Source organism: Perissodus microlepis, chromosome 19 (genome assembly GCF_051167445.1).
Source record: "Perissodus microlepis isolate ML-2025 ecotype Zambia chromosome 19, ASM5116744v1, whole genome shotgun sequence".
Classification (NCBI taxonomy): domain Eukaryota; kingdom Metazoa; phylum Chordata; class Actinopteri; order Cichliformes; family Cichlidae; genus Perissodus; species Perissodus microlepis.
In genome coordinates, this window is record NC_140479.1 from 24506511 (window position 1) to 24530974 (window position 24464).

At 40.5% G+C, this 24464-nt stretch overlaps 1 protein-coding gene across 6 annotated transcripts in view; it reads right to left on the bottom strand.

Annotated features, from left to right (window-relative positions):
- The window catches only part of kidins220a (kinase D-interacting substrate 220a), a 47636-nt gene that overhangs the window by 19834 nt on the left and 3338 nt on the right, over window positions 1-24464 (bottom strand). For 5 of the 6 annotated variants that reach the window (XM_084914936.1, XM_084914935.1, XM_084914938.1 and 2 more), the window contains exons 2-23: window positions 24055-24213; window positions 22662-22760; window positions 21872-21970; window positions 20596-20694; window positions 20152-20250; window positions 19838-19936; window positions 18877-19074; window positions 18672-18770; window positions 18264-18362; window positions 16484-16582; window positions 16206-16383; window positions 15931-16095; window positions 15638-15817; window positions 14310-14475; window positions 13959-14110; window positions 12722-12822; window positions 12397-12582; window positions 12070-12210; window positions 10955-11192; window positions 9695-9786; window positions 7195-7339; window positions 6591-6753 (exon numbers count right to left, since the gene is read on the bottom strand). In XM_084914936.1, coding sequence (XP_084771062.1) covers window positions 6591-6753; window positions 7195-7339; window positions 9695-9786; window positions 10955-11192; window positions 12070-12210; window positions 12397-12582; window positions 12722-12822; window positions 13959-14110; window positions 14310-14475; window positions 15638-15817; window positions 15931-16095; window positions 16206-16383; window positions 16484-16582; window positions 18264-18362; window positions 18672-18770; window positions 18877-19074; window positions 19838-19936; window positions 20152-20250; window positions 20596-20694; window positions 21872-21970; window positions 22662-22760; window positions 24055-24186 — 3029 coding nt within the window. In that variant the 5' untranslated portion in view covers window positions 24187-24213. The other variant, XM_084914940.1, reaches the window with a different exon arrangement.

Here is a 24464-nt window from a genome sequence, read left to right on the forward strand (position 1 = left end):
GACTGAGCAACTACTACAGAGGCTGACAACAAGATCACAGAAAGTCAATGATAATGTAGAAAAAAAGCACCTGTGAAACCTTTCAGAGGCTAAATCCTCAATATGTTTCTCTGGGCTTCTTTGAAATTTCAGTGTGGTTTCTGCACACATATTCTAACAGGCCCTAACCTCCATTGACCTTTGAAGGGCCAGGATGTTAATGTCAGTTAAGAGCCGGATGTGTGTGTGTGCGTATCAAGATTGCCCGTGGCTCCCGCAGTGGCTGAGTGGTGAATCTCACTGTCCCCTTAAAGGTCAGCGCCGACCCTCTTGTAACCCTGTGCTGCTATTTATAATCAGCCCCCACCTTCTAGCAGTTCCAGCACAAAGACACGGGAAAGCACGAGAGAGATCAGTGATAATGCTCAACACTGCAGAAATACCAAAGTATCAGGCGGCTGTCAGCTTCTCAGCCCTCTGCTCTTTTTCTTCCATCTAAGTGTCACATTTAAATGTTAACCCAACCTTGTGGTCTGATGGATGGGCTCTAAGACCGGAGCAGAGGTCAGCCAGAGGTGTAGCGGTGGGGCTTTTACTGCATTTAAAAATGATTATTTGTGTTTTGTACAAAAAGAGAACAGAGCAGCTCTCTTGTTTCTGACCAATTAGACTAATCCTTCAACCTCGGCTTGCAGGCACAAATGAAAAAGGCTTTAAGGATTTTCTAGCAAAGAATGCTGCACAATGTTCTTTCCTCACATGGTAGCCTCCCTGCACAAATACACACAAGAGCAGTCAAAAACTCCTCTTCCACATACATACGCACACACACACCTCCTCCTGTGTCACCTATACACACTGGCTAGAGCTGTCTTTTTTTTCCTTTTACATTTTAAGTAGCTCAGTAGGGGTTGGGTGGTGTTGGAGCTGGCTGAGGCTGATTCATGCCTTAGTCACCGCCAGCAAACACCTGAGTGATGCAAGAACGACAGAGCAGGCCAAATCGACCCACACGCATACATGCACTCAAGTGGAATCAGCAGAGGACCGGTTTCACTAATATAAACAGCCACGTGGGACCCAGGGGACATGTGCATGAATTTCTGTGTGTGTGTCCACCACCTGGACTATCTCACTTGGAGCAGCAGCATCACCTGAGGCTTCAAATACACCCGAGACGCTAGCACACCAATGGCAAACGCCTCATGCAGTAATCCTGCTGGTATCTGGTCTGATCCTCTGTAGTATTCACAAGCTTTGGTTCCGTTACCTTATTTTACCTCCAGAGACAGAACTCTTTCTTCTTGCTCTCTCTTTCTTATCTCCCCCCACCCCCCAACTGTTCCTGTTTTTCCATCTTTATCTCACACCAACCCTAGTTTCGTTTTTGTCTCTGTCTGTCTTTATCTTCCCTTCAGTCAGGTGGTCTGTCAGCACACTAGTGTGTAGACTCAGTGGCGGTGTGCTATTGAGACACAGGTGACTTCACATTAGCCTTTACAAATTCACACACGTTTGGAGGCCTCTTGGCAAATGGCAGCGCAGTGAACGATCGAATTACCAGTTTTACTCTGTATTTCACTGAAATACCTCCTGGGTACAGGGACAATGGGCTCTCTCAGAGGACAGAGAGAGGGAAGAAAACCATTTTGCGCATTTGTCGTGCAGCTAGATTATAGAATGGGTTGCAAATGCGACAGAACTCCATATGAATGGGCTGTATGGTGAAGAATAAAGACTTTTTTTCTTCATTTGAGGGCAAGAAAAGTTCAGAAGTGTTCATTATAACAAAAGAACAGGGTCTCGCCATTTTTTGAGTCCGGATTTTTAAGAGCTTATTAAAAGAACTCCGCATAAAGGGAATCACCAGCCTGAGCTTTGGAATGGCGCTTTTATCCCTGCACATAATTGCAACCAAATTACAATAATTGTGCCAATTAAAGTAATCCCGAATGAAGAGAGTGTCATCTTAATGTTTCAGTACTTGGGATAAGAGTCTCCCTAATTAAGAGTGAATTGGTGGGCTGCATATTCATTCAGACTGTGATTAGTGGAAAAAAAAAAGTTTTTAAGTGTCCATCGAGTGGCTGGCTGTACATCACTGAAAGGGTGATTGTTTAGCGTATGAACGCTGGGTCAAGCCAACAAATCGGAGGTGAAAAGAAGATGAAAGGATGAGAGAAACAGTTCGTTATTCACAAGCCGTGACCTGGTGATTAAAAGCATAGAGGGCACAGAAAGTGGGAATTTTTTTTGCCCACAATACTATAAACATAGTGTCACTGTGCTTCTAAATATAAATTCACCTGACAACAATTTCTCTGCTGTGTTCTGCTTCCTGCACTGTGTGAATGTGTGTGATATGCATGTTTGTTGAACACAGCCTGCATCTCAGGGTCTGATTAATTACACCAATTCTCAGAGGAGTTGGGGGTGACATATGTTCTTGCACTGGTGTGAGAGCTAGCTAGTGTGTGTGAATTTTTGTGAGTTTTCTATCAACTGCATGCATAAGATTTGTATGTGATTTCATGTGTGCACCTGTGTAAATTGCAAAAACTTGTAGTGGCAAATGAGTTTCAGTTGAAACATGCACGGATGACAACTCCTGAGTGTGTGTGTGAGAGAGTGTCTACAAGTCCATGGCATGGAATAGTTTGTGTGTATATATATGAGTGGGTGTGTAATGAACAGAAGATTCAGGTGCAACGCCAGAAACACACTCCTGAGTGCAGCAGGGGCATCCTGGCACACACAGGGTACCAGATGTCAGAGCAGTGCAGGAACCTGCTCAGTGGACCAGTGACACTTTTTTTTTCTTTTTCTAGAGCTGAAAACTGGATCTGGGCGTCCAGGAATAAACTCTCTTAGGACCCGACTGAACCCGCCCAAACCCGCCCTCGCAGACGATTAGATCCAAGTATGTTAACCCTACATCCAAAATTACTTCACTGTGAAACAAATTATCACTAAAAAAAACAAGTACAAGTCATTTGAAAGTCCCTGAAGATCCTGCAGTTAGCATATTTAAATCACATCCAAACCCGAAGATATTCAGTGTTTCAGAAACCAAAGAAAGCAGGAACTCCTCTGGTTCTGGTTCTAGCTACTTGAATGCCTGGAAGCAATATTTAATTTTTTCCACTAAAAAATAGCAACTTATCACATTTTTTTGCCAACTGACTCATCCACTCACTATTTACATTCCTCGTGTCTTCATTGCTTGTCCTTTCTTGTTGTTCTTTGGGTTTTTCTCTTTGCTAATACCTACCTTCTGTCAGCCATACTGCTACACTATAAAGCAAATTATTTGCTAACTTTGCTGGTTTGTTTTTTATTTCGTCATTTAGACATTTGATTTTTTTTTTTTAATTTCTGCTGATTATTGACTAATTCTGCATAATTAATTGCTGAACACCATGTCCTTAATGCCTATCCACTGCTTTTAATCTTCAACTAATGACAAAGAACAGAAAAAAGGACACAACTGTAGTTAAGTTTAGAAAATATATTCTGATCACTTATTTTAATTTTTTTTTTTTTTTGCTTTTTATTCACAAATACAAACCCCCATGGAGACTAGTACCAACCGTTCACAACAATAATAACAGATGTGTATTCAACATCCTAAAACTACTTGTTCAGACTTTTAAATTCACTCTACAACTGAATTTCCATTAGATGGCAAAATGTAATATAATGATGCTGAAAAAGCTCAAGGAAATAAATATACAGCAATAACCGCAAAGCAGGAGAGAGCCAGGGTAGCTATAATCATCAGGTTTCTAATGGCAGCTAAGAAACAACTCCTGAGAAGAGACAATAACGAAGAGGAAGTAATGATGTAACTCAAAATGATAGTCATAATGCTGCAGGCTCCAGATCCAATTTACTAATGGAAAGAAAAAACTCAAAAGAAAGATTTGGGTTTGTTAATTTGACAACTACAAATTGAAGACTTGCAGATGCTGGTCTAAAGCATCAGATTTTTTGTTTTCTTCTCAGGTTCTGTCAGTGTACTGGACAAACCACAATGCTGCCTCACTCGTCCAAGTGTTTTTTGCAATTTCCCCTGTGAAAGTAGTGACACAAACATTTTACCTATGCTTCGAGTAAAAGCTTGACTGCTTTGGACCAGTATCTTCTTCAGACAGTGCCGTCTTTGTTCCTCACACACCTTTCCCTCAGTTACCGTGCATGAGCCTGGGCCGCCCTCAGTCTTAGCATTAACGATAGAAATCGCTGAAGTTATTAACCGATTACGCATTCTCCATCAGATTAAGACGGCTGTACTAGCCTGTTCCTGCAACGGGAATCAGAAGTGAGCTTTTCTCTGCACGCCACGTCCTAAAATAACAGTTCACAGCCCTTCATTGATGCTTGTCAATGCAAAGCAAGTTAGTGAAAAACATTTAGCTGTTTCGAAATCCTGTCTGTTTGTGTGAGATAGGAGAGAAGGTGGGTAAGCATTTCTGTTTATGATTTCTTAAGAGTTCAGCTCACCCCCTTCACTGAAAGGCCTGTGTGTATTCCATAATAATTTACAGTGTGAGAGTTAATTTAGTTTTAATGTATGGGGCATGCAATCTGACCTGAGACCGACTAATGGTGGTTAGCCCCATTTAAAGCACGTTTGTACTTATGAAGATGGAAACAGAAAAAAATATTTAATTGAAACCACAGCTGTTTTCAGTCTTATGGTTAACAATAAGTTGTATTTTTGATGCTGTGGTATACTTAGCTGTAGACACTTTTATAAAGAGAGGGGAGAGAAGAGGAAGAGCTGCTGCCTTGTGACTGAGATGCAGGGCGACAGTTGACCTATAAGGGGCTGACTCACCCCCCACGTTCACTTCACCACTAATATATTCACTTAGTAACGCTCAGGGGATGTGCAGTTTTGCTGTGTAAAAACGGCTGTGCATGACAACTCGCACACATGTTTGCAAAATAAAACGCAACAAAGAATAGATGAGATCTGAACCACATGAGCAAAAGGATGCTAAGTATAAAAAAAAAGGGAAATTATCAAACTGGTCAAAGAGAAGCTGTGAAACGAGACGTGGGTGGATGTGTGTATTTTTTAACGCTCTGAAAAGGAAAGCAAATAAAAGAAGCTATCCACTTCTCAAACAGGCAGGCAATCCCCGAGACCCCGAGGTTCTTAGAGGTCAGTCAAGTGCCCATCCGTCGTTAAAGGGAATGAGACAGAATAACTCATCCAGAACAAAAAAAGGGCCTAAAGAGCCTCAGATCATATGAAAGAGGAAGAAAAGAGCAGAGACAGAAAAAGACAGACAGACAGAGGCCTGAGTCTTATCAGCGGAAGATTGGTGTAGGAGATAAGGCCTCTAGGCAAGGCGTTGTGTTTAGCCTGTTCGAGGCTTCCTGTCATCATCATTAAGCCAGCTTCTTCGACGGCCACTGCGGAACAGAGCAGCCATTTGGAAAGACACTCAGCGAGGAGGAAGATAAAGAAAGACAGGGCCATTGGTCAAAAGCAAGATGATGGCTATATTAGGTCTAATGAGTAGTCTAAGTACAACCCCATGCTGCGGTAAGGAGACTTGAATCCAGGCCTTTTGTTAGATGTAGAAACATCAGTTTTTATGGCTCTCTTATTTTCCACAATAATTACAGCAAAAGTAAGAACATTTCTTTTAGGGTCTCCAGTGAATGCGAGTAGAGTAAACATACACAGGAGGAAATGTAGTGATATTTTTTCCCATAAAATGCAGAGAGAAACGAGACATTTAAAAATCTGCATTCTGTAGTGCCATATGGAAAAAGAAAAGGTAATAACTTTTGTCCTTTAAAAAACCATAGAGCAAAAATCCAGTCTAATGAGGTAGTGGTTTGTGTTTGGAGATGGGGGATGGAGAGTTGTCGGCTGAATCTAGCTGGCTGAATAGCTGACAATAACCGTCTGTGACACTTCCCTGCCGCAGGAGTCGTGGGCGCTAGTATATTGTGACAGAGTGCAACCTTTAAAGGCCAGCGATTGATGCACAACAGCGCCCAAACCCAGCGACTCAGCCTCTATCGGTCTCCTCCTCTCGTCTGCGGTGAGCACGCCTAAAAGCATTCATGACCTCACAGTATACACACACAGGGACAAGACTTTACTGCTCCTCTTGTAGACTTTAAAGAATTAGTGTCCCTTTGTGAATCTCGAATCCGGGCAATAACTCAGTCATCATTCGCCTTGAACATTATGGTCAATTACAAAATCTGTCTGACAGTTGCCAATTAGTGTGGCACAGCCTTTGGCACTACATGTGTACAGATTATCTAGCCTGCATGGAAAACAAAATCCTCTACTGCCACCTGCTGGTTAGGGTTACTTAAACAGAGAGCAATAAAAGCAAATTCTTAGCTGACATCTCAGGATTTTTATTCCGGCTTGAAGATGTGGAATTTTACTCATCCAAATACATCCATCACCTAATTTTCATTTAGATAATTTAGTTGATGATCAGTCTGCTAGTGCTGCCCTCAAGTTAGAAAGAGAATGAATAAAAGGCAATAAAACAACCCGGGAAAGAAAGGCAAGAAAGTCAATAAATCCGATCAGTAACTAATCAAAAGATGATGTTTCTGTGTGTGTATACCTCTCATAGATGGTCTTGAGAGTAACCTGATCAGACATCCCATCAGCCTCTTCCAAGTACAGGATGATCCATGATGTCCTGTAAGGCCACTCTTCTGTCAGGTTTATCCATGACGCCAGTCGATCCCAGTTGAAGATGATGTGATTGGCGCGTAATAGACGACCTGCCAACAACGAATCAGAGGATTAGGGGCCACAGAAGTCACTTCCAATCTGCTTAATAACAAACATTTTCTTTTGGCTGCATCATTGACTTGTATAACATATAATGGTTTTGCTCACAAGCGCTAATCAGCTATAGGGGCTTGTTGTGCCAACTTGCTTAAAAACAAACTGTCAGTGGTAGTGCCAACTGTTTTTAATCGTCTGCTCTGTTCTATTACTGTACCCCTTGTGTAATTTATTATAATATATTTATAACCTCTAAATCCTAAGTCTGCCAAGCCTTTGTGGTTAAATTAAAATTACTGTTTAAGCTTACAAGCAAAATGTACTCTTCATTAAAACAGAACTCTTGAAGCGCGGATGTTGATGTAAAAAGAAAAATGGCTTTATTACTGTAATAATATGAACAGTTCTCAAGCAGATCATGGTTAATTCCTCACCTGTAATAGAAACAATGTTGAGCAGCCTCCTCATGGTCTGTGGGCTGATGTCACAGAACCAGTCCTCGGTCACCAGCAGCTTGGTCAGGTCGAAGGACATCTGTCTGGTGAGGGTCCTCTGCATCTGGCGCCGTCGGTATGTGTCCTTAGCAGACAAACACTCATTAGCATGAGGCTGGAGATGGTACATGCTGAATTTTACTTCACAATAAGTTACATAATGGATCGCCAAAAAACACTTTACACCAGGGACGTCCAACTCATTTTATATCATGGGCCACACTTTGATCTTAAGTGGACAGAACCGGTGAAACTACATAATAAATGCATAAAATTACAGGAAAGGTTCTTCTATATTTATAAAAAGTTATCATAAATACAGTTAAAAGTTTAAAATCTGTGCCCACCTTCACATTTTCTAAAGCTGTTTAGTGAGCCAGATTGGAGTCTTTGCCGGACCGACTTTGGCCCACGTGCCTTATATTTGACACCACTGGTTCACAGTATATAATAAAGGGACCAGGAAAACAGGAAGTGTTTTCTAGCCACAAATGGAAAAGAAATACAGCAAAGGAACCATAAAGAGCCATAAATTTTTCCTGTTTAATGTTAGACTTCTAAATTGAAACAGCAGCAGTTATTGTGGACCCTGACTGATGTTTGTGAGAACGCACCCTTACTGTCCCGCTATGTGCATCATGAGACCAGAGGAGAGGTTTCATGGTCACCATGTGATCTAAGACCATTTTAAGAACTTTTACTTCATTAGACTACGACTACATGTAGATGGGATCATTTCTATATTATTCCACATACCCCATATTTGAGAGAGAGATTTTATTTTAAAGTATCAGCAGCACCACAATAATTTTTAACAGCAAACACTACCTTACTCTCAACATAATCCAGTTAAGGTTTATACCGATAAGCCCTGTAAAAGAGATGTACATGGGTTTCTTTCCTTCCATATAACCAATCTCTTAATGGCCATGACATACACAGCACTAAATCTCTGTGACTGCACAGAAGAAATCAAAGAGCCGCTGTCCAACACTGAAAAGTCATGACACACAGGCAAGCTATTGACACAGATCTACCGGAGAACATCTGTGATGATTTCAGACAGCTGCAATGGTCATGAGCCAAGACAAGCCTTTTGGTTGACTTTGAAGTTGTAACACCAGTCTCATGACCTCTTTCTCAGAGAGATGAAACATATGGCCACCGCTCAGTCTGAACCAAAAAGGTCTATCATAGAGACACCTCTTTGGGGCTAGCTTTTTGGTATTTATTAACTTTTGCTGTAGCTTCACAGCGTCAATGGTTTATTTTGATGAAGTTGATGAACTTTCGTTGAAGTGCTAAGAAATACTAAGCAGCAATTAGTTTCAATCCAATAAATGTCAAAATACTACAGAGATATTTACAACATCACACTTAATTCAAGAAGTCACAGAATTTCAGTGTAGAGAGAGCTCATAGTCAATTTGCCCTCGTGCCCCCTCATTTTAATCTCCACTTCTAGAAATAGGGCCCTCCTGCCAAGTGCTAGCTAGCGGCATATAAAAAGAGAATGCTGCCCTGTATTAAAGGGGCCAACATCAATAATGGAGGATGCTGGGTAAACCCAAGGTACAACCAAATGTCAAACAAACAAACAAACAAGAAAGGAAAGGGGGGGTTGGGGGGAAAGTCTCATAGGAGGGTGGAAGGCATCAGCGACAGCAGCAGAGTCACTTAGCCTCCTGCCAGCAGACCTGGTGCCAGTGTTTTGTCACAGGGACCCACTGCTGCTAGGCCTTGTCATTAGGCTGTGGCAACGCAGCAGGAAGGATAAACAGCCATTACATCAATTACACCAGGAACCTTGGCCGCACACCGAGCACCTCTCTCTTTTTGTCTCTGTGTGTCTCCTTCTGTCCTCTGGCCTCTGCACCGTCTGCCAACACCACGCCTGTACTGAACCCCCCCTCCTCCCTCCTTCAGGGAGGAGGCTGAAGAGAGATAGCAGTGAAGGTTTCCCAGCCAGAATATCTCACACGAAGCCAATGTTTTCTGGTCAAAGAGCAGTGAACTGGCAGCTTTTTCATTTTGTTTGATTAATATGTAGAAATCAAACGTGAATATTAAGTACTTTCCTAAACAGCGTGGGTTTTGGGGAAATTATTGAAACAAAAAAAAAAAAACCTGCCTGCTTTCATATTGTGTTCAAAGCTTCTTCAATGTGCTATTGCAGCCTTTTTGATTTGGGTATTACAGGCTGGTGCAAGCAGTGAACAGTCCCTGCTGAAAGTAGAATTTGGACTAATGACACTTTGGAATTTTTTATTTGATATTTCTTTTTATTAACAATCTGTTTTGAACTACCACGGCTCTTCCTCGTCTTCTTAACTTACAAACCTAAAGTTAGAAAATCAACCACTGATGTGTGTTTGTAAATCCCACCAAAATATTACAAGTAATACTTTTTCTATACAAACTTGACTTGAATAGCTGTTACCCTGCGGTTTAAGGCGTTCTTGCTGCCAAGTTTGGCCTGGTCTTGAGCCAGGCTGTTCTGAGACATCTTCTTGTCCGTGTCTTCATGCCATCCTAGAGAAAGGGATGAAGAAGAAGAGTCAAAGTGTCAACAGAGACGATCAGGCATCACCAAGTATTAGATGTAAAACAGTTTATGAAACTATGAGTTTATAAAATGCCTCAAAGCTCTGTGTAAACCTACTTGTATATATTAAAGTGACCATATTATGCCCAGTTACAAGTTTATAACTTTAATTTGTGGGTCAACTAGAAGGGTGGGTCATGGTTTTCCTTTTACTATACAGGACCACTTTTTATTATCTCACTGAAACGTATCATTTCAGCTGCTGCCTCTTTAAGACCCCACTTACAAAAATTCCAATCTACTCTAGATGGGTCAGCTTGCCTGTAGCGTTGGCTAATTAGCGTAGTTCTATGAGGAGGAGCTGCCTTCTTAGAGCTAATGGCTAACAAAATCCTGGGGTGTAGCCAAGAATATGATCCAGAACAAAAAAAGTCTTGCAGAAGTTGCTACCTTACATAAAGCATAACCTTGGTGCAGAGATGATCATGAGCAAAGGAATAACCCGTTAAAGACATTTGCGAATCTAGATTGCTTTCTTTAAAATAACAGGATCAAGAACAGTGCCCGTCTGTATATTTTTCTACAAATGTACTATGAGGGAATTGCTAACAAAAAAGCATTCACATCTACAAAAGCTTACAAATTTTGATGCCTCAGTGTGACAATTCCAATATACTATTGTTCTGGCTTATGAAATTAGCCGCACAATGTGCTGACATTGTTATGGGGACACTGCCAAAAGTAATCAATTGGTTATTGGGTTCCTCACATGGGGGAAGTGCACATTGTTTTTGCTCTTGCAACCAGTAACAGAAGACTTAGTGTGTTTGCACTTGGTGAGACATTTTAGAGTTAGCATGAGTGGCTTCAACAAGTAAGTAAAACTGGTGTGTCAAACTAGCTGCTGAGTGGAAATGTTTGTTTTATTGTGACATAGATGTGGGGGAAGTAACACTTGACCTACAAATGAGGTGCTTTAAACTGTTCAGTAGCAGCACTCTATTGTGGGAGAGGTTAACTCCCTTTGTAGTAAACTTTGGGTGTAACTTTGCAGACTTTTTCACACACAAAAAGCTATATAACACACTAAAAGTTGACAGTAAAGAAAAAAATAAAAGCACTTTAAAAGGAAGACGTGTAGCCTTTGTCATTTACCTTCACCAGACAGTGGCTCCCCGTTGGTGGGTGCTGCCATGCTCATCTTTTTAGCTGTGTTAAATCCTCTGCTGTTGAGGAATACGGGCAAGTGGACAATGTTTCTCATGTAGTCGTGTCCATTGATGTTTGAGTCTCTTAGCACACTGTTGAGGTTTTGGTTGATAGCTTTGATGATAATATGGGGGTCACTGGCAAAAATGGAGATAAAAGGGCCTTTAGAAAAGAGGACCCTTACCTGGAAAGAAAAAGAAACACCATAAGACAGTTTTTCAGTATCTTTCAGTTGCATTAAATATATGTTTACAATCTAATCACTCCATGACGCGACACCTCGAGGCAGTCAGTCAGCTTTAGTACTTAAACATAATGACTACTGTGAGAGCTGACTGTCCACAGCACATGGTGCTGGGGAATTCCACTCGACTAACTAAGAGACATTGTCCAAGTGTCACAGGACATCAATTTGTGCTAGATGCAGTGCTGGTTTGTTAACCCGTAGCCAACAACCCTAAGGCTCGCCTGCAGGACGATGAACCTCCTGTCCAAAAGAAGCTGTCAGCAGAATCAAGTGAAAATGTTTTCACATGATGTCTGCATCTTTAATGCACATCATCTGTTAGCAAAAGTACACAGACTGAGAGAAAAAAATTACATTTAGTTAATTGACAAATGTGTTGTTTGAGTCTCTCTCAAAAGAAGAAGGTTTTGGAGTGACTGGGACGTGCTTGCAGAGATGAGAAGATTGCATTAGCACACAGGAGGCTGCCGTCTTCCCTGGGATTACTTCACCAAATAATAACATTTGGCTAAAGGAAATTATATTAGAGCAGCTGGGAAAAAGAATCTAAACTTGGAGGCAAGCTGTGGCAGCTGGGAACACCAAGGTGGCTGCAGTGAAACAGAGATGTGTGGCCTCTGTGTGCACAGGTGAAAGACCCACTTTGTGTTTAAACCACATGGCAGATGCTCTAAAACACTCTGGCCCATAGTTATAAATTTTCTTGAGCGGCAGATGTCAAAAAAATCTAATTATTCCATTATCTTGTTTTCAGTCAAGAGGAAGCTGCTCTAATTGTTAATCTGCCTGTACTGACGCACATGAAAACACGCACCGTGTCCAGCATCTGCAGCACTTTGTCCTGCTCGCAAGCATCTAGCCCATCAATGATAACCGCCATGCGTGTCTGGTTCTGGGTAAAGCCATCGATAGTTTTGGCCATTTTTGACATCAGCTCCACTTCATGTTTCAGAACCTGTGAGACATAAAAACGCCCAAAACAAATCAAAGCCAAATCATTTTCTATGAACTAAAGGAAATCAATTGAATTAGAAAGCAACAACTTCATAATTTCATAAGCAAACTGAATGCCCCACTGTCATGGCAACAGGATGTCAGAGGATTTCCATTTTCTCTTGATTATGTACAATTACTAAATTACCTTCATAAACCCTTCACTCTTGAGTCTATGCAAGTTGTTGGCAGCGCTGTGCAGGCGTTTCCTCTGGGAGTTGAGGACAGAGTCAGCCACCTGCCACCAGGTCTTACAGTTGAGCAACAGGGCCAGGCCAACCACGCTAGCCATCGCAATCAGCACTGCATTTACTGTCAGATTCCTAGGGTCCACCTGAGGAACCAAAAGATAAAAAGTAGGACTGAAACTCTGACACATACTGGGTAGGCTCTCTTCTTGTAAGGCTACTTCAGACCAGCATAAACAAAATACACCTACACAGTATTTTTTTCAGAGAACTAAAAACACCCACCTTAAAAATAGACAACAGTGCCACACCAGTGATCAAGCACCCTAGCGTCAATGCAAAGAGTACAAATGAGGGAACACAACATGTTTTCTTCCATTTTTGACCTAAGGGGTTCACAGAAAGGAGACAGTAATATTACACAGATGCACAGAGGGCACAACAAACCTTCACATGCTAAAAATACATCAAGAAGGATATAAAGACTTTTTAAGTTGAATAAAACAATGAATTTAAAAAATTCCTGCTACATCAGCAGCTACCGGTGTTTATAGGCAAGGCAAGGCAAGTTTATTTGTATAGCACAATTCAACAACAAGGTGATTCAAAGTGCTTTACAGAGACATTAGAAACAAAAACAAATAAAAAGCATGATTTAAAATTGATTAAACAAGCAGACAAACAAAACAGTATATAAAATCAAAACAGATAAAATCAGTAGTTAAAATGTAAGTTTTGAAATTTAAGCTTAAGTGCGGATTTGGTGCTTTATTTAAATGCAGCTGAGAACAGGTGAGTCTTCAACCTGGATTTAAATAAACTGAGTGTTTCAGCTGATCTGAGGCTTTCTGGGAGTTTGTTCCAGATATAAGGAGCATAAAAGCTGAATGCAGCTTCTCCGTGTCTGGTTCTGACTGTGGGAACTGATAAAAGACCGGATCCAGGTGACCTGAGGGATCTGGAAGGTTCATATACTGGGCTTACTGGGAGTTCTGGTCCCGAATCTACTCTGCAGCCTGCTCCTTCTTTCTATTCATTTACTTTCAGCATTAACTTGCAAGTTTGTTTTGTTTATCATTTGTTGTTTGCTGTTGAAGCAGGTTAAAACAACTCCTGCATGACCAAACCAAATGCAGCTAACTAAGAGGGAGACAGATGTCGGGAGATTATTTGCGCAGCTTTCTTAAAAGGTCTATTTACTGCGACACAGGTATCTCTTGGTCTCTCGAGCGCTTTCTTTCATTTGTATTTCCGTCATATTTTTTGCCCACACTGACTCACCATCACAATTTGTGCAGTGGTTCACCAAGAAAAGTCCACAATGCTTATAAGACTCCCACAGAATTCCCATCATTATAATTTTACATAGGTTCTGATTAATGAAAATACATAATTTATAAAAAAAAAAAAAAAAAAAAAACAGCATTTAGTTATATAGTGTATTATTTGTAAATGTAATATTCTTTATTGTCTCAGTAAATTTTTTCCTGACATGACTCATAAAAAAAGCCAGTAACATCACCTTGGATCTCATCACTCTTGAAAACCCTAAACAGCCGGGTGGCTAAGAAGCCAAACTCCCTCTCGCAGGCATCTGACAGCGTTGCAATCATTTCAGCCATTGACGTCTCTCCTCCAACACTGGACAGGCGATTATAATCAGTAAACAAGAACCTGCATAAAGAGGGAGAGAATGCAGATCAGTATTTAGTTTAATATCATCAGTACAGCAGACATATACAGAGTTAGTCGATTGTGCTAACGAATGCATTACATTTTACAACTTACAACAAGAAAATTGTGAAGGTGTATTTTATTTGTTGACTACAATAAATCGAGTGGATGTAGTTCTGTGTCTGTGCATCATTGTCACCTGACAGGAAGGGCGCGGGTGGTCTGCTCAGGGAGTTCACGAGGGTTGACAAACATCAATTTGAGCAGCAGCTCCAGGTAACCAACATGACGAGCGAGCCGGGTGCTGATGACCCACGCCCAGTTCCAGCTTTCCCTCTCACGTCGGCTTCCGAAGTACACCAATACTAAATGCAAAGACATATCACAGTCAACAAAGAAAAAAAGAACATTATCCACCTTACTCCATTTAACCAATATCTGTGATTAGTTTATCTTCTTAAACCTCAAAAGGTTTGGCTTCTGAAATTCAGTAAGATTTTTAACCAGGACCAAGCCTCAGTGACAAAAATAAAAGTAAAAAAATATAACAGGCACAAATTTTTCAAATGCTGTCAAGTATGGCGTAACCAGGATGATGATGGAGTAGGATTGGTTGTGCTTCTTGTTAAGATTTTACGAATTTAAGACACATTAAAGCATTCACCAAACATGCAAAAAAGCCCTGCTTCAAGACCAGGAGGAGACTTAAAACTCTGGGAGGGTCACAAACAGCATGCAGGATAAAAATCTACTAAATCAAATACATGCTGTGGCGCCCCCTTGTGAATATGAAAACAGCCGTTTCTTCATGCTTTAGTAAATTATGATTCAAACAAAGGCTGATCTGTAAACACTGAGCTGGATCTTTAAAGCATCCATTTTTTCTCTTTATTTTGTTCTTAATTGTTATTTTTCGCTCATTGTTCCTTTTTTTTTTTTTTTTGCTTTAGTCAATATTTCTATACTGTCTGCAGTGGTTGCTTGACTATGTTTCTACTAGTAATTGTCTCTGTATTAGGATAATAGAAGACCCCCAAAAGCCTAACCAGGGACAAGATCTGCAAATTAAATTTGGCTAGAAGTCCTAGCGTAGCAATGTTTACACGTAATGTCCACTAAAAGGAATTAAAATTTAATAGTAGCTAAGCTGGTAATTTTTTAAAAAGGGGTTCATTACAAGACTGTCACTGACTCATTATTAAAAAGGCTGTTAAAAGGCTTTGATTTACAGTTTAGATTAAATGATTTTGCACAGCATAAAAACATGCCACACTGAAACAGGGGTCAACATATTTTCCAGTTACAGAATTCTGCTCGACATTCTCTTTGGACAGCAGGACGGCACAGAAGCAAAGCTCGAGCTGTGCTCCAGCCCTATAAGAGCCCCAACGCAAACCATTAAGTCCAAAATATGTCCAAATGGAGGCTGAACTTTTATTCTCATCTCACTGCAGAGCGATTCAAATCAAAGCAGAGTTTTCCCACAATCATTCAGTACCCAGTATTCAAGCCGGTCTGTCTCCTCACCGAAAAAGATGTAGAGCAGGGCGAGGAGGCTGAGCGAGGCCGCGATCGCCAGTTTGGGATTAACAGTAAAGCCCAGAATGACAGCCACTGAGCCGCAGAGCAGCAGGGTGAGGAAGACTACCAGCCATGAGAACTGGAACAATGGCTCTATCTGCTGGCCTGCAAATGTCTTCATCTCATCTGTTGAACAAGAGAAGAACAGAGAGGCGAAAACAAAAAAGAAATTTAAAAAACAATAAAAAGTACTTTCCACATCCCAGTACCACTTTATTCTCATCCAGGAGAATACATACCCTCCAGTTTCTTAAGAAGGAAAGACTTGCCACTGCCCCACTGAGCATACAGGCCAACGCAGATAGGCGGCTGCATCGTGGGCTCACTAAGGATGTCTGCTAAAGCGCTGCTATATAGGTCATAACCCAACATGTCACCATCAGACTCAGTGGGTGACAGGTGCTCTGAGAGAAAGTTAGGGGAAAAAAATATTCAGAGAAAATAAACAGCTTCTTTTCTCAAATTCTGAACTTAAATTCTCCTTTTTTAGTTTGCAATGTGAAATGTGTCGTACTCGCTCCAAATATCTGCGTCAGGATGCTTTTCTGGTGGGTGCAATCGATGTTGTACGGTGTTTCTCCAGCTTTGTTGGGACGGTACAACAGGCGGCCATCTTTCGGGTTCCTCAGCAGCAGCTCGGCCAACTTTCGGCTACGCCCTCGAATGGCGATGTGGAGAGGCGTGTCTCCTTTCTGAGAGGAGAAAACACAGAGCTCAGTTAATGACTGTTCACTCCAAGCTGAGAACACAATCTAAAAACAGAAGCAAGACCAAGCGTGCTTTAAACAGTACCTTGTCCACTGCAGACACCTTGGCTCCTTTATCCAGTAGCAGTTCCACGATCTCTATGCTCCTCATTTTCGTTGCTTTGATAAGCGGCGTCTCTCCCTCCTAAAACCCAAACAAACACAATCACTCAATTAACTTTACAATGATTTCCCTTCAGAACTTCAGAACCACATCACCTTCGTATGCAGCAGACTATTTATTACATTACACACTGTTAAATTTCACAGCTTGGCTAAACTCAATATGTGACTAATAATGTACAAAGCACAAAATAATCTATGCCTGAGGTTATTTGTTATCAGAGAGATGCAGCATGAACTCAGAGCAAGGGTCAGGCAACATATAAAAAGATTGAGGGGTAAAGTTGTGAAATAAAGTATTATACAGTCTTGAGAAACCCCTCATTTCTTAATATTTGCTTGGAAAGTCTGAAATAGGTGTAGCGATTTCTCGAGTCATGTCCAAACATATATGGATACAGAGTATATAAAGTATAGAAGAGTTTGCGTAATTGTAACAAGCATAAAATATTTGGTGTGACCACCATTATTCTTCAAAACAGCCTGAACTCTCTTGTGCAAGCTTACTTTTAATTTCTTTAGGTAGTATTCAGCTGTAGCTCTCCAGGCATCTTAAAGGTCATTTAAAGCTCTTCTTTGGATGTTGGCTGCCTTGTTATTTTGTTCTCTGTTAAGATGATCCCACACTGCTTTAACAATGTTGAAATTCGGGCTCTGGGCAGGCCAAATGCATTTCTCTGTTCCTTGCTGGATTTGTTCCCATTTGTTAAGGAGATTACTTTACTGTTCACCTTATGCTCCACTTGTTCAGTTTCTTTGTTTTATTTATTTACTTATTTTTATTTTTCACACCTGAGATATGCTAAGTTTTTCAGCTCTCTGGAATCACCTACAATTTTATGTTTGTGTAAACTGTGTTATTGTTGAGATTTTATACAGATAAAACTAAAATAAAAAACAGAACAAGTATTTTGTTTTTTGCAGTAGGCTTATTGTAAGAAAATGCCTGAAGATACAATTTAAAATTGGGTCTTTGCTAAACTGCCTCATGTGTAGACATAACACTGTGTAGACAAAGTGTTATGTGTAGACACAACACCGGTTCATCCTTGACTTAGGTGTCTTTTTTTGACCGGTTTCTTGAATGACTCATAGGTCAGTGTTAAGTGGCTTAAACAAAAACAATGCCTCTGAAAATGCTGTGGTACAATGACTGGACTGAAAATGAGTGAGAAAGCAGCCAGTGTACAAAGACAGACTCTGAAAAACCTTTAGAAAGCCTGGAAAACATCTTTAAAAATGAAAGAATTCCTCTGGAAGCAAAATATAAAGATATCACGGTGACTTTTGCACAGTATTGTATAAATCTAAGGTTTATTTTTATTTATCATTATCCTCACCATTTGTTTAGTGAAATCCAGTTATAAAAGTGTTGCTATTTAGAAAACGCTCTGTAAAAATGAAGGTTACAGCCTTCCAGATAATAATTTGTCCTCTCTGAACTCAAGTAAATTCTTTGTTTTTATTTATTTATTTGTGTGGAAACATATTTGCTGTTGCTGTCTCTGAATAATGGCCAAAATAAAATAAAAAAAACAATGAATCAACACCACACATTTAAAAATAAATAAATAAATATAATTATATATAAATACCAATACCATGTTTTAAAATTTGATTTAGTGTATGAAAAATCTGGAGGATTTAAATTGCAACATAATCAAGAAATCAAATTAAAGAAGTTCAAAGGTCAAGAAAGATACCTTGGTGGCGCTCTCGGTGTCAGGGTTGCATTGCAGAATGTCTCTCACCATGGTAGCATTACCTTTCTCCACTGCCCAGTAGAGGGCAGTCTTTCCATCCTGATGAAAAATAAAGGCTTTTTTTTTTGTACTAACAACAACAAATTGCATTAACAAAATCCCAAATAAAATAAAATATATATGGTTTAATATGCATAGCTGGGAATGCAGCATATTATGCTGTACTGTGCGTATTTTTATGCACATTAAGGTAGGTCTATGCAACAACAACAAGAAATATCTGTAATTCTAACCCATGGGGAAAAGTTCACTTTACTGAGAAACAATAGGGATAAGTAAACAGTACTGATCAGTAGGGTGACATTTTACACCGAGCACATGGGAGGGCAGAAGGAGAGGAGCTTCTACCTGGCCCCTGGCGTCAATATCAGCATATTTGTTCAACAGAGCTCGCACTATCTCCACATGACCTCCTCTAACTGCTCCTATCAGCATTGTTTCCCCACTCTGCAAGAGAGAAACCAGAGAAAACCAAACAGAGAAAAGCGAGTTGTATTTTATTTCCATTGTATTTCATATCAGCCACTGCTGCTGCTACTGTCAAACATCTCACCCTGTCTGGAACATTGACGTAGGTTCCGGCGTCAAGCAGGTCCTGCACAATTTCTGTGTGTCCCTCCTTGGCAGCGATGGTAAGGGCTGTGTTGTGGTCTTTGTCTGTCTTGTTAACATTTGGGTTCCTCTTCAGCAGCTCTTTGACGACCCCTGTGTAGCCGCCTTTCACGGCTACAATCAGAGCCGTCATTGAGTTCTGTGAAACCAAGAAAAGAGGCATATTTAGACATCATTCGAACCCCTTTTTGCTATTCATTCCTATTATCAAACAAAAAATGTGCAGTTATCGGTAAAGATCATCCTTTCCCGCATGCCTGTTTATTTCAGGAGCTTTAAGTGACAATACACCCTTCTGTCTATTAACAATCTAGCTTAAAGAGCCTAATAACTCGGGTTTTGCAAACTCCACAGTCTCTTAATCACTGCCTTTTAAACTGCTCTGTAACATTAGCTATGACAGTTCCATCCGATTACTGATGCAGCACGTAAAAAAAGCGCATCATTAACTTTGTGTTAGCATAGATGCAACATGACTTGAAGGAGCACAGATGCACTACATTGCAGAAATCATTGGGGGGGGGGTTAAGATTGCGTTTTGTTCGTGTGGAAATAAAATAAATAATGTTGCTACTCAAACATTCCAGACACAAAATAATTAAGAACACTATTTTTATTAATAATAAAAGTGACTTTGCTGAAACCTTTAGTGGCATCATCACAACTAATGCCAAATGGAGTTCTTGAGTAATTACATCTGTGTGGAGTACTCCTTGAAATAAATGGCAGCACTGTCTTGTTTATAGTTATGTGAACTACAGCTGAGGTGCTGCCTAATGTACAGTTTGACTCGTAATCAAAATAATTTACACAGAAAGGAAAACACTCCCTTTGACACAGTGTGTCCATTTTTATATGAAACGATTAGCATCACTGCTGAATGCTACTGACAGTCCACTTACTGCTCCTTCCTGGTCTACATCAGCTCCATTGGCCAAGAGGTGCATCACACAGTCATAGTGGCCCTTCCGGGCTGCCCAGATCAAAGGAGTGGTGCCATACTACAAATAAAAAATGACAGAGTGCAAGAGATGATTCAATCAACAACCTAGAGATTGATTAATAATGAAGGAAGGGCAATGAATAAGAGGCCCAGGACAGAGGAAAGGCACTTGGGGAATAAGAATGTTCTTTTAGACCGAGCCCTAACCACAAAGCACATCTTATGTGGGATTTAAAGCAAGTAAATAATGAGCATCTGTCAGTATGTAGTTACCTTGTCTGAGCAATTGACCTTGGCTCCGTGCTCCAGCAGGAGACGGACAATCTCTGCGTGGCCTCGACCTGCCGCCCAGATAATGGGGTAGACGCTGTACTGTTGGGGCAGAGGACAGCCGTGTAGTCATGCTGACAGTAACTAATGATCAGTGTTAAGCCCGCGGTCATACAAATGCTTCAAGCTGTAAAAGCAGATGATGGGGAGAGGCAAAGCTCTGCGGTGCTTACCCCTTTTTTTATCTTTAATTCTCAAATTTACTGACTTTTACCACTTATTTAAAATGAGACATTTCTCTCTATTTCCCTGCATTTACACAGAGTTTAAAATCATAACAAACAAACCAAATAATGTCTTTATTCAGATTATCAGATCACAGATGCCCAAAGATTTCAGAAGACACAGATAACATACAAATAACAATGCTGTGTTGAGTTTTTATACCTGTCCAGTGATGTTAGGGTTGGATCCTTTTTCCAAAAGCAGCTGGGCCACATCTGTACGACCTTTATAGGCTGCCCACATGAGAGCAGTCCAGCCTCCCTAAGTAGAAAACACAGATAATCTAGTTCAGCTAGTGAGGAGTTTAAGTGTACATGATCAGAAAACAGCAACACACACAACACATGTAATATTCAGTTTATTTTATTATAATAAAGAGGAAGACAAACAACAGTACTGACCTTACAGGCTAGTACAGATCTAGACAGATTTTGTGGTTGGAAAATGTGCTATTTAAAGATGACGTGACCCAGTAAGTGAAGTATCACACAGTGTCGTTTATTATAATCCCACTGTGATGACTGACTGTGATCTCTCCTACGCAGCTTAGACACACCATGAACGCTAATGAGTCAGCCCACCTCCTGACTCATTGCCATGGAGTTGCAGAGGCCAAGGATTTATAATGTACATGTCTGGTACATAATACGAAAGCAAATGTATCCTTTGATACACTGTGATACATAAAGACTGTTAGTTTTCACTATCCTTACTGTGTTTTTTAACATTTCTCCCAGGATTTCAGCCCAGTTAGGAACAACATGTAGATCATATTTCCTAAGCATTGCTTTTAATCTTATTAATACAGAAAAAAGCTTCTATAGTTTGGTTACTGTCGAGTCTCTGCCTCTGACGAAGTAACTAAATCATATCACTGCCCCATGCAAAGACAACCAGAGCCCAGTAAATGGGATTACTACTAGAAAGGAGCCATCAGACAGAAAGTAATTTAATTTTAGGTCGATTTCCAAGCTAATGCATTACTCTGTTCAACCAGCACTGGAACTGTCACATCAAACAGAAAGCATTAATAAATATAAAAGGAATATATACCATTTCAGTAAATTCATAAGACTGATTTGGGGTCTTATTCTTTTCTGTTGTTTAGCTATCTAGCCTTTTTTTTATATTATCGTAAATTAAGTCATTTTGGTTGTGCTTGGAGCTTGTTCCAGCTCAGCAATATACCCCAAATACATTTTAGGATGTATTTAAGACTTTATTTGGTAACACTGATGGAAAGTAAGGGGAGTTAGTGAGGAGCTAAAGAAAAACAAAAGGCTATTGGCCAATACGTAACAGGTGTTAGGCTAGCTAGATGTTGGGAGCCCAGTTTTCTAGCCTAATTTCATTTTTGCTCCTTTGTATTTGTAGTACAGTAAACACAAACATTACATATTTTAAATGAGGAACAATTTCACACCGTCTACATTCTCACCATGTCTCTGTGCTCAAGGTTAGCATTGTTCTCCAGCAAGTCCCTCACCACCTCGATGTGTCCCTCCTTAGCTGCCGAGATCAGCGCCGTCCAGCAGTCCTGTACACAGACACTACCTGTTACTTTGAGAACTCCCATTCTCTAAATCCAGTTGACAGAGCATCCGTCAGAGCAATAAATGGGACGCTCGAGGATGGTTAGAAAAAAAAAAAAAGAAAACCGCACCTACCAGCTGGTCGTACCAGGTGCTCATGGGAACGCGGTGTCGCATCGAGAGACAAAGGTGTCACAGAGTGCGAGTGTGAGACACGGACAGGACTACGAAATGGAAAACTTCCTCTCTCTTCTTTGACTTTGAGTGCGCCATGTGTAATAATAGGTTACATTACATGAGATGTTAATAAGTGGTGTGAGAGCAATGCATGCGTGCGTCGAAGTAGGAGGCTGCATGCGTGCGTGAGTGTGTGCTGGGATCTGAAGTCGCAGGGTGTTGGCTAGTGAGTGGATCCTGTCATTTACTCAAATGAGCGAAGGTAAAAGTATGTAATAAGCTGTCATTATGGCTCATGACGGATCATAACAGCTGAGGGCTAAGCCCGAATGTGGTGAGTTCAGCAAGATGGAACATCAAGGCCACTAGTTATGTCTTCTTTGTCAAGTGGATGATGTGGTTTAAATGACCGCACTGTTTTTCACCTGTCCCTCCATTCTGCGTACATTGCGTTTACTCATGTTTGGCGCTGTGCTCTTTATTAAGAGATGACAAGTGCATGTACATTTGAAAACTTACAATATCGTCCAAGTTAATGTTGGCTCCTCTCTTAATGAGCTCCTGCACTATTTCCAGACTGCCCTGCTCTGCTGCCACCATGAGGGGAGTCTGTCCATTCTGAAACAAGGAGACGCGGAGTACAGGTGGTTGATTATCCAATACAAATTAAATAAGACGTCACTGGAACAAAATGACAGATAGGTCCAACGATTTTATGACTTCACGCTAATCATGTACAGTAACATAACTGATTACTGTCCCATACAAGTCTACACGCTGCTTGATATTTTCCACATTAAGGGAGAGGTCTGGAATTGTCTCAATTTTTCTTTGTCAACAAATTCATGTAAAACCTAAAATTACAAAATCTGCTCTACTCGGGTACCAGACTGTCTGTCGCCGCACAATTTTATTTCTTTAATCTTTTAACAACCTGCTATGTGCTCTATTTTTTTTGGTAAATGCTCCTATATGTAACTCAGGACTCATTTGCAGGAAATTTAGCACTTTGTGATAATTACAGCAACAGCAAGAGGGTGTCTATACAAGCACTGTGCATAAACTACAGCACCAATATAGACAAACATGGAAAACAAACAGCAATGTGCAACAATCAGATTTTGGCTACATGAAAATACTTATTAGTAGTAGGATCGGTTTAATTTTGGAGTTCTGGTCTTTTTGTAGGATTTCTTGACAAAATATCATCTCACTGGCATTATCCTTTAAGATTGTATATGTTGCAAATACAGGAATCAGGCTACTTACAGCTGCTACAATCGTACAGTGTACAGTACAGATAGTGTGGAGATACTGCATTACCTTTTAATGGCCTCGGATGTTTATATTCCCTTCTAAGCTCTATCCCTCTGTGTCTTTCAGGGTATACTGCAATAACGTTCTATGAGTACTAAGTGCACATAATAAACAATTTCTTTACTGTTGTAAAACAGTAGCTGACCTTTTAATTGCAGCGACAAGAGATATCTAAAATGTTATCTAAAATAATTAAGAACGCAAAAGATAATAACATAATAATGTTTTATGAGTACTATATCTTTATCCATCCATTCATTTTTAATTAATTTTAAGTTTTTTAAGTTTTAATTAATCTACTAGCTGGAGCCAATCCAAGCTGATTTTGGGTGAGAGATAGGAAACAGCCTGGAGAGGTCACCAGTCCTTCATAAGGCAAGCACAGACAACCATTCATATTCTCACCTAAAGCCAAGAATCACCAATTAACCTAACAAGTATGTTTTTGAACAGGAAGAGGACACAAACTCCACACAGAAGGATTTTAGTTTTCCTACATAACACCAACTAAAGTTATTTTAAAGAGCCTTTAATTACTGCTTATTCTTCCCTGAACTTCTAGAGCCAACATTAAGGCTGCTGTGATGTGGCTTACATCACTCCTGCTGTCCACATCCGTGAACATGTCCAAATGCGCTTTGATGGCAGCCAGGTTCTCCTCGTCCACATAGCTGAACAGACTCTGGACAGCCAGAGAGGTCATCTTTAGGGACGTGCTGGTATCCATGGTTGACCGCTAACCAGCTATACACCCCTGCAGAATGAGAGCAAAAGCAGCATTCACAATGAGCTAAAGAGCACAACAATAGCTTTGTGGCCTGTGCAGCTAAATATACAGCACTTCTAAGAGACAAACAAGAAGTTAAAATCGGGAAGAGGTGTGGTGTGCCTTTGAAGTGATGCAGTGGAATAAATCACCACTGTCCAAACCCCAACTTGCATGCACAAGCTCTCCCATACAAACAATAACAATACAGCAGAGACTAGATGGTGTACACATTAAAC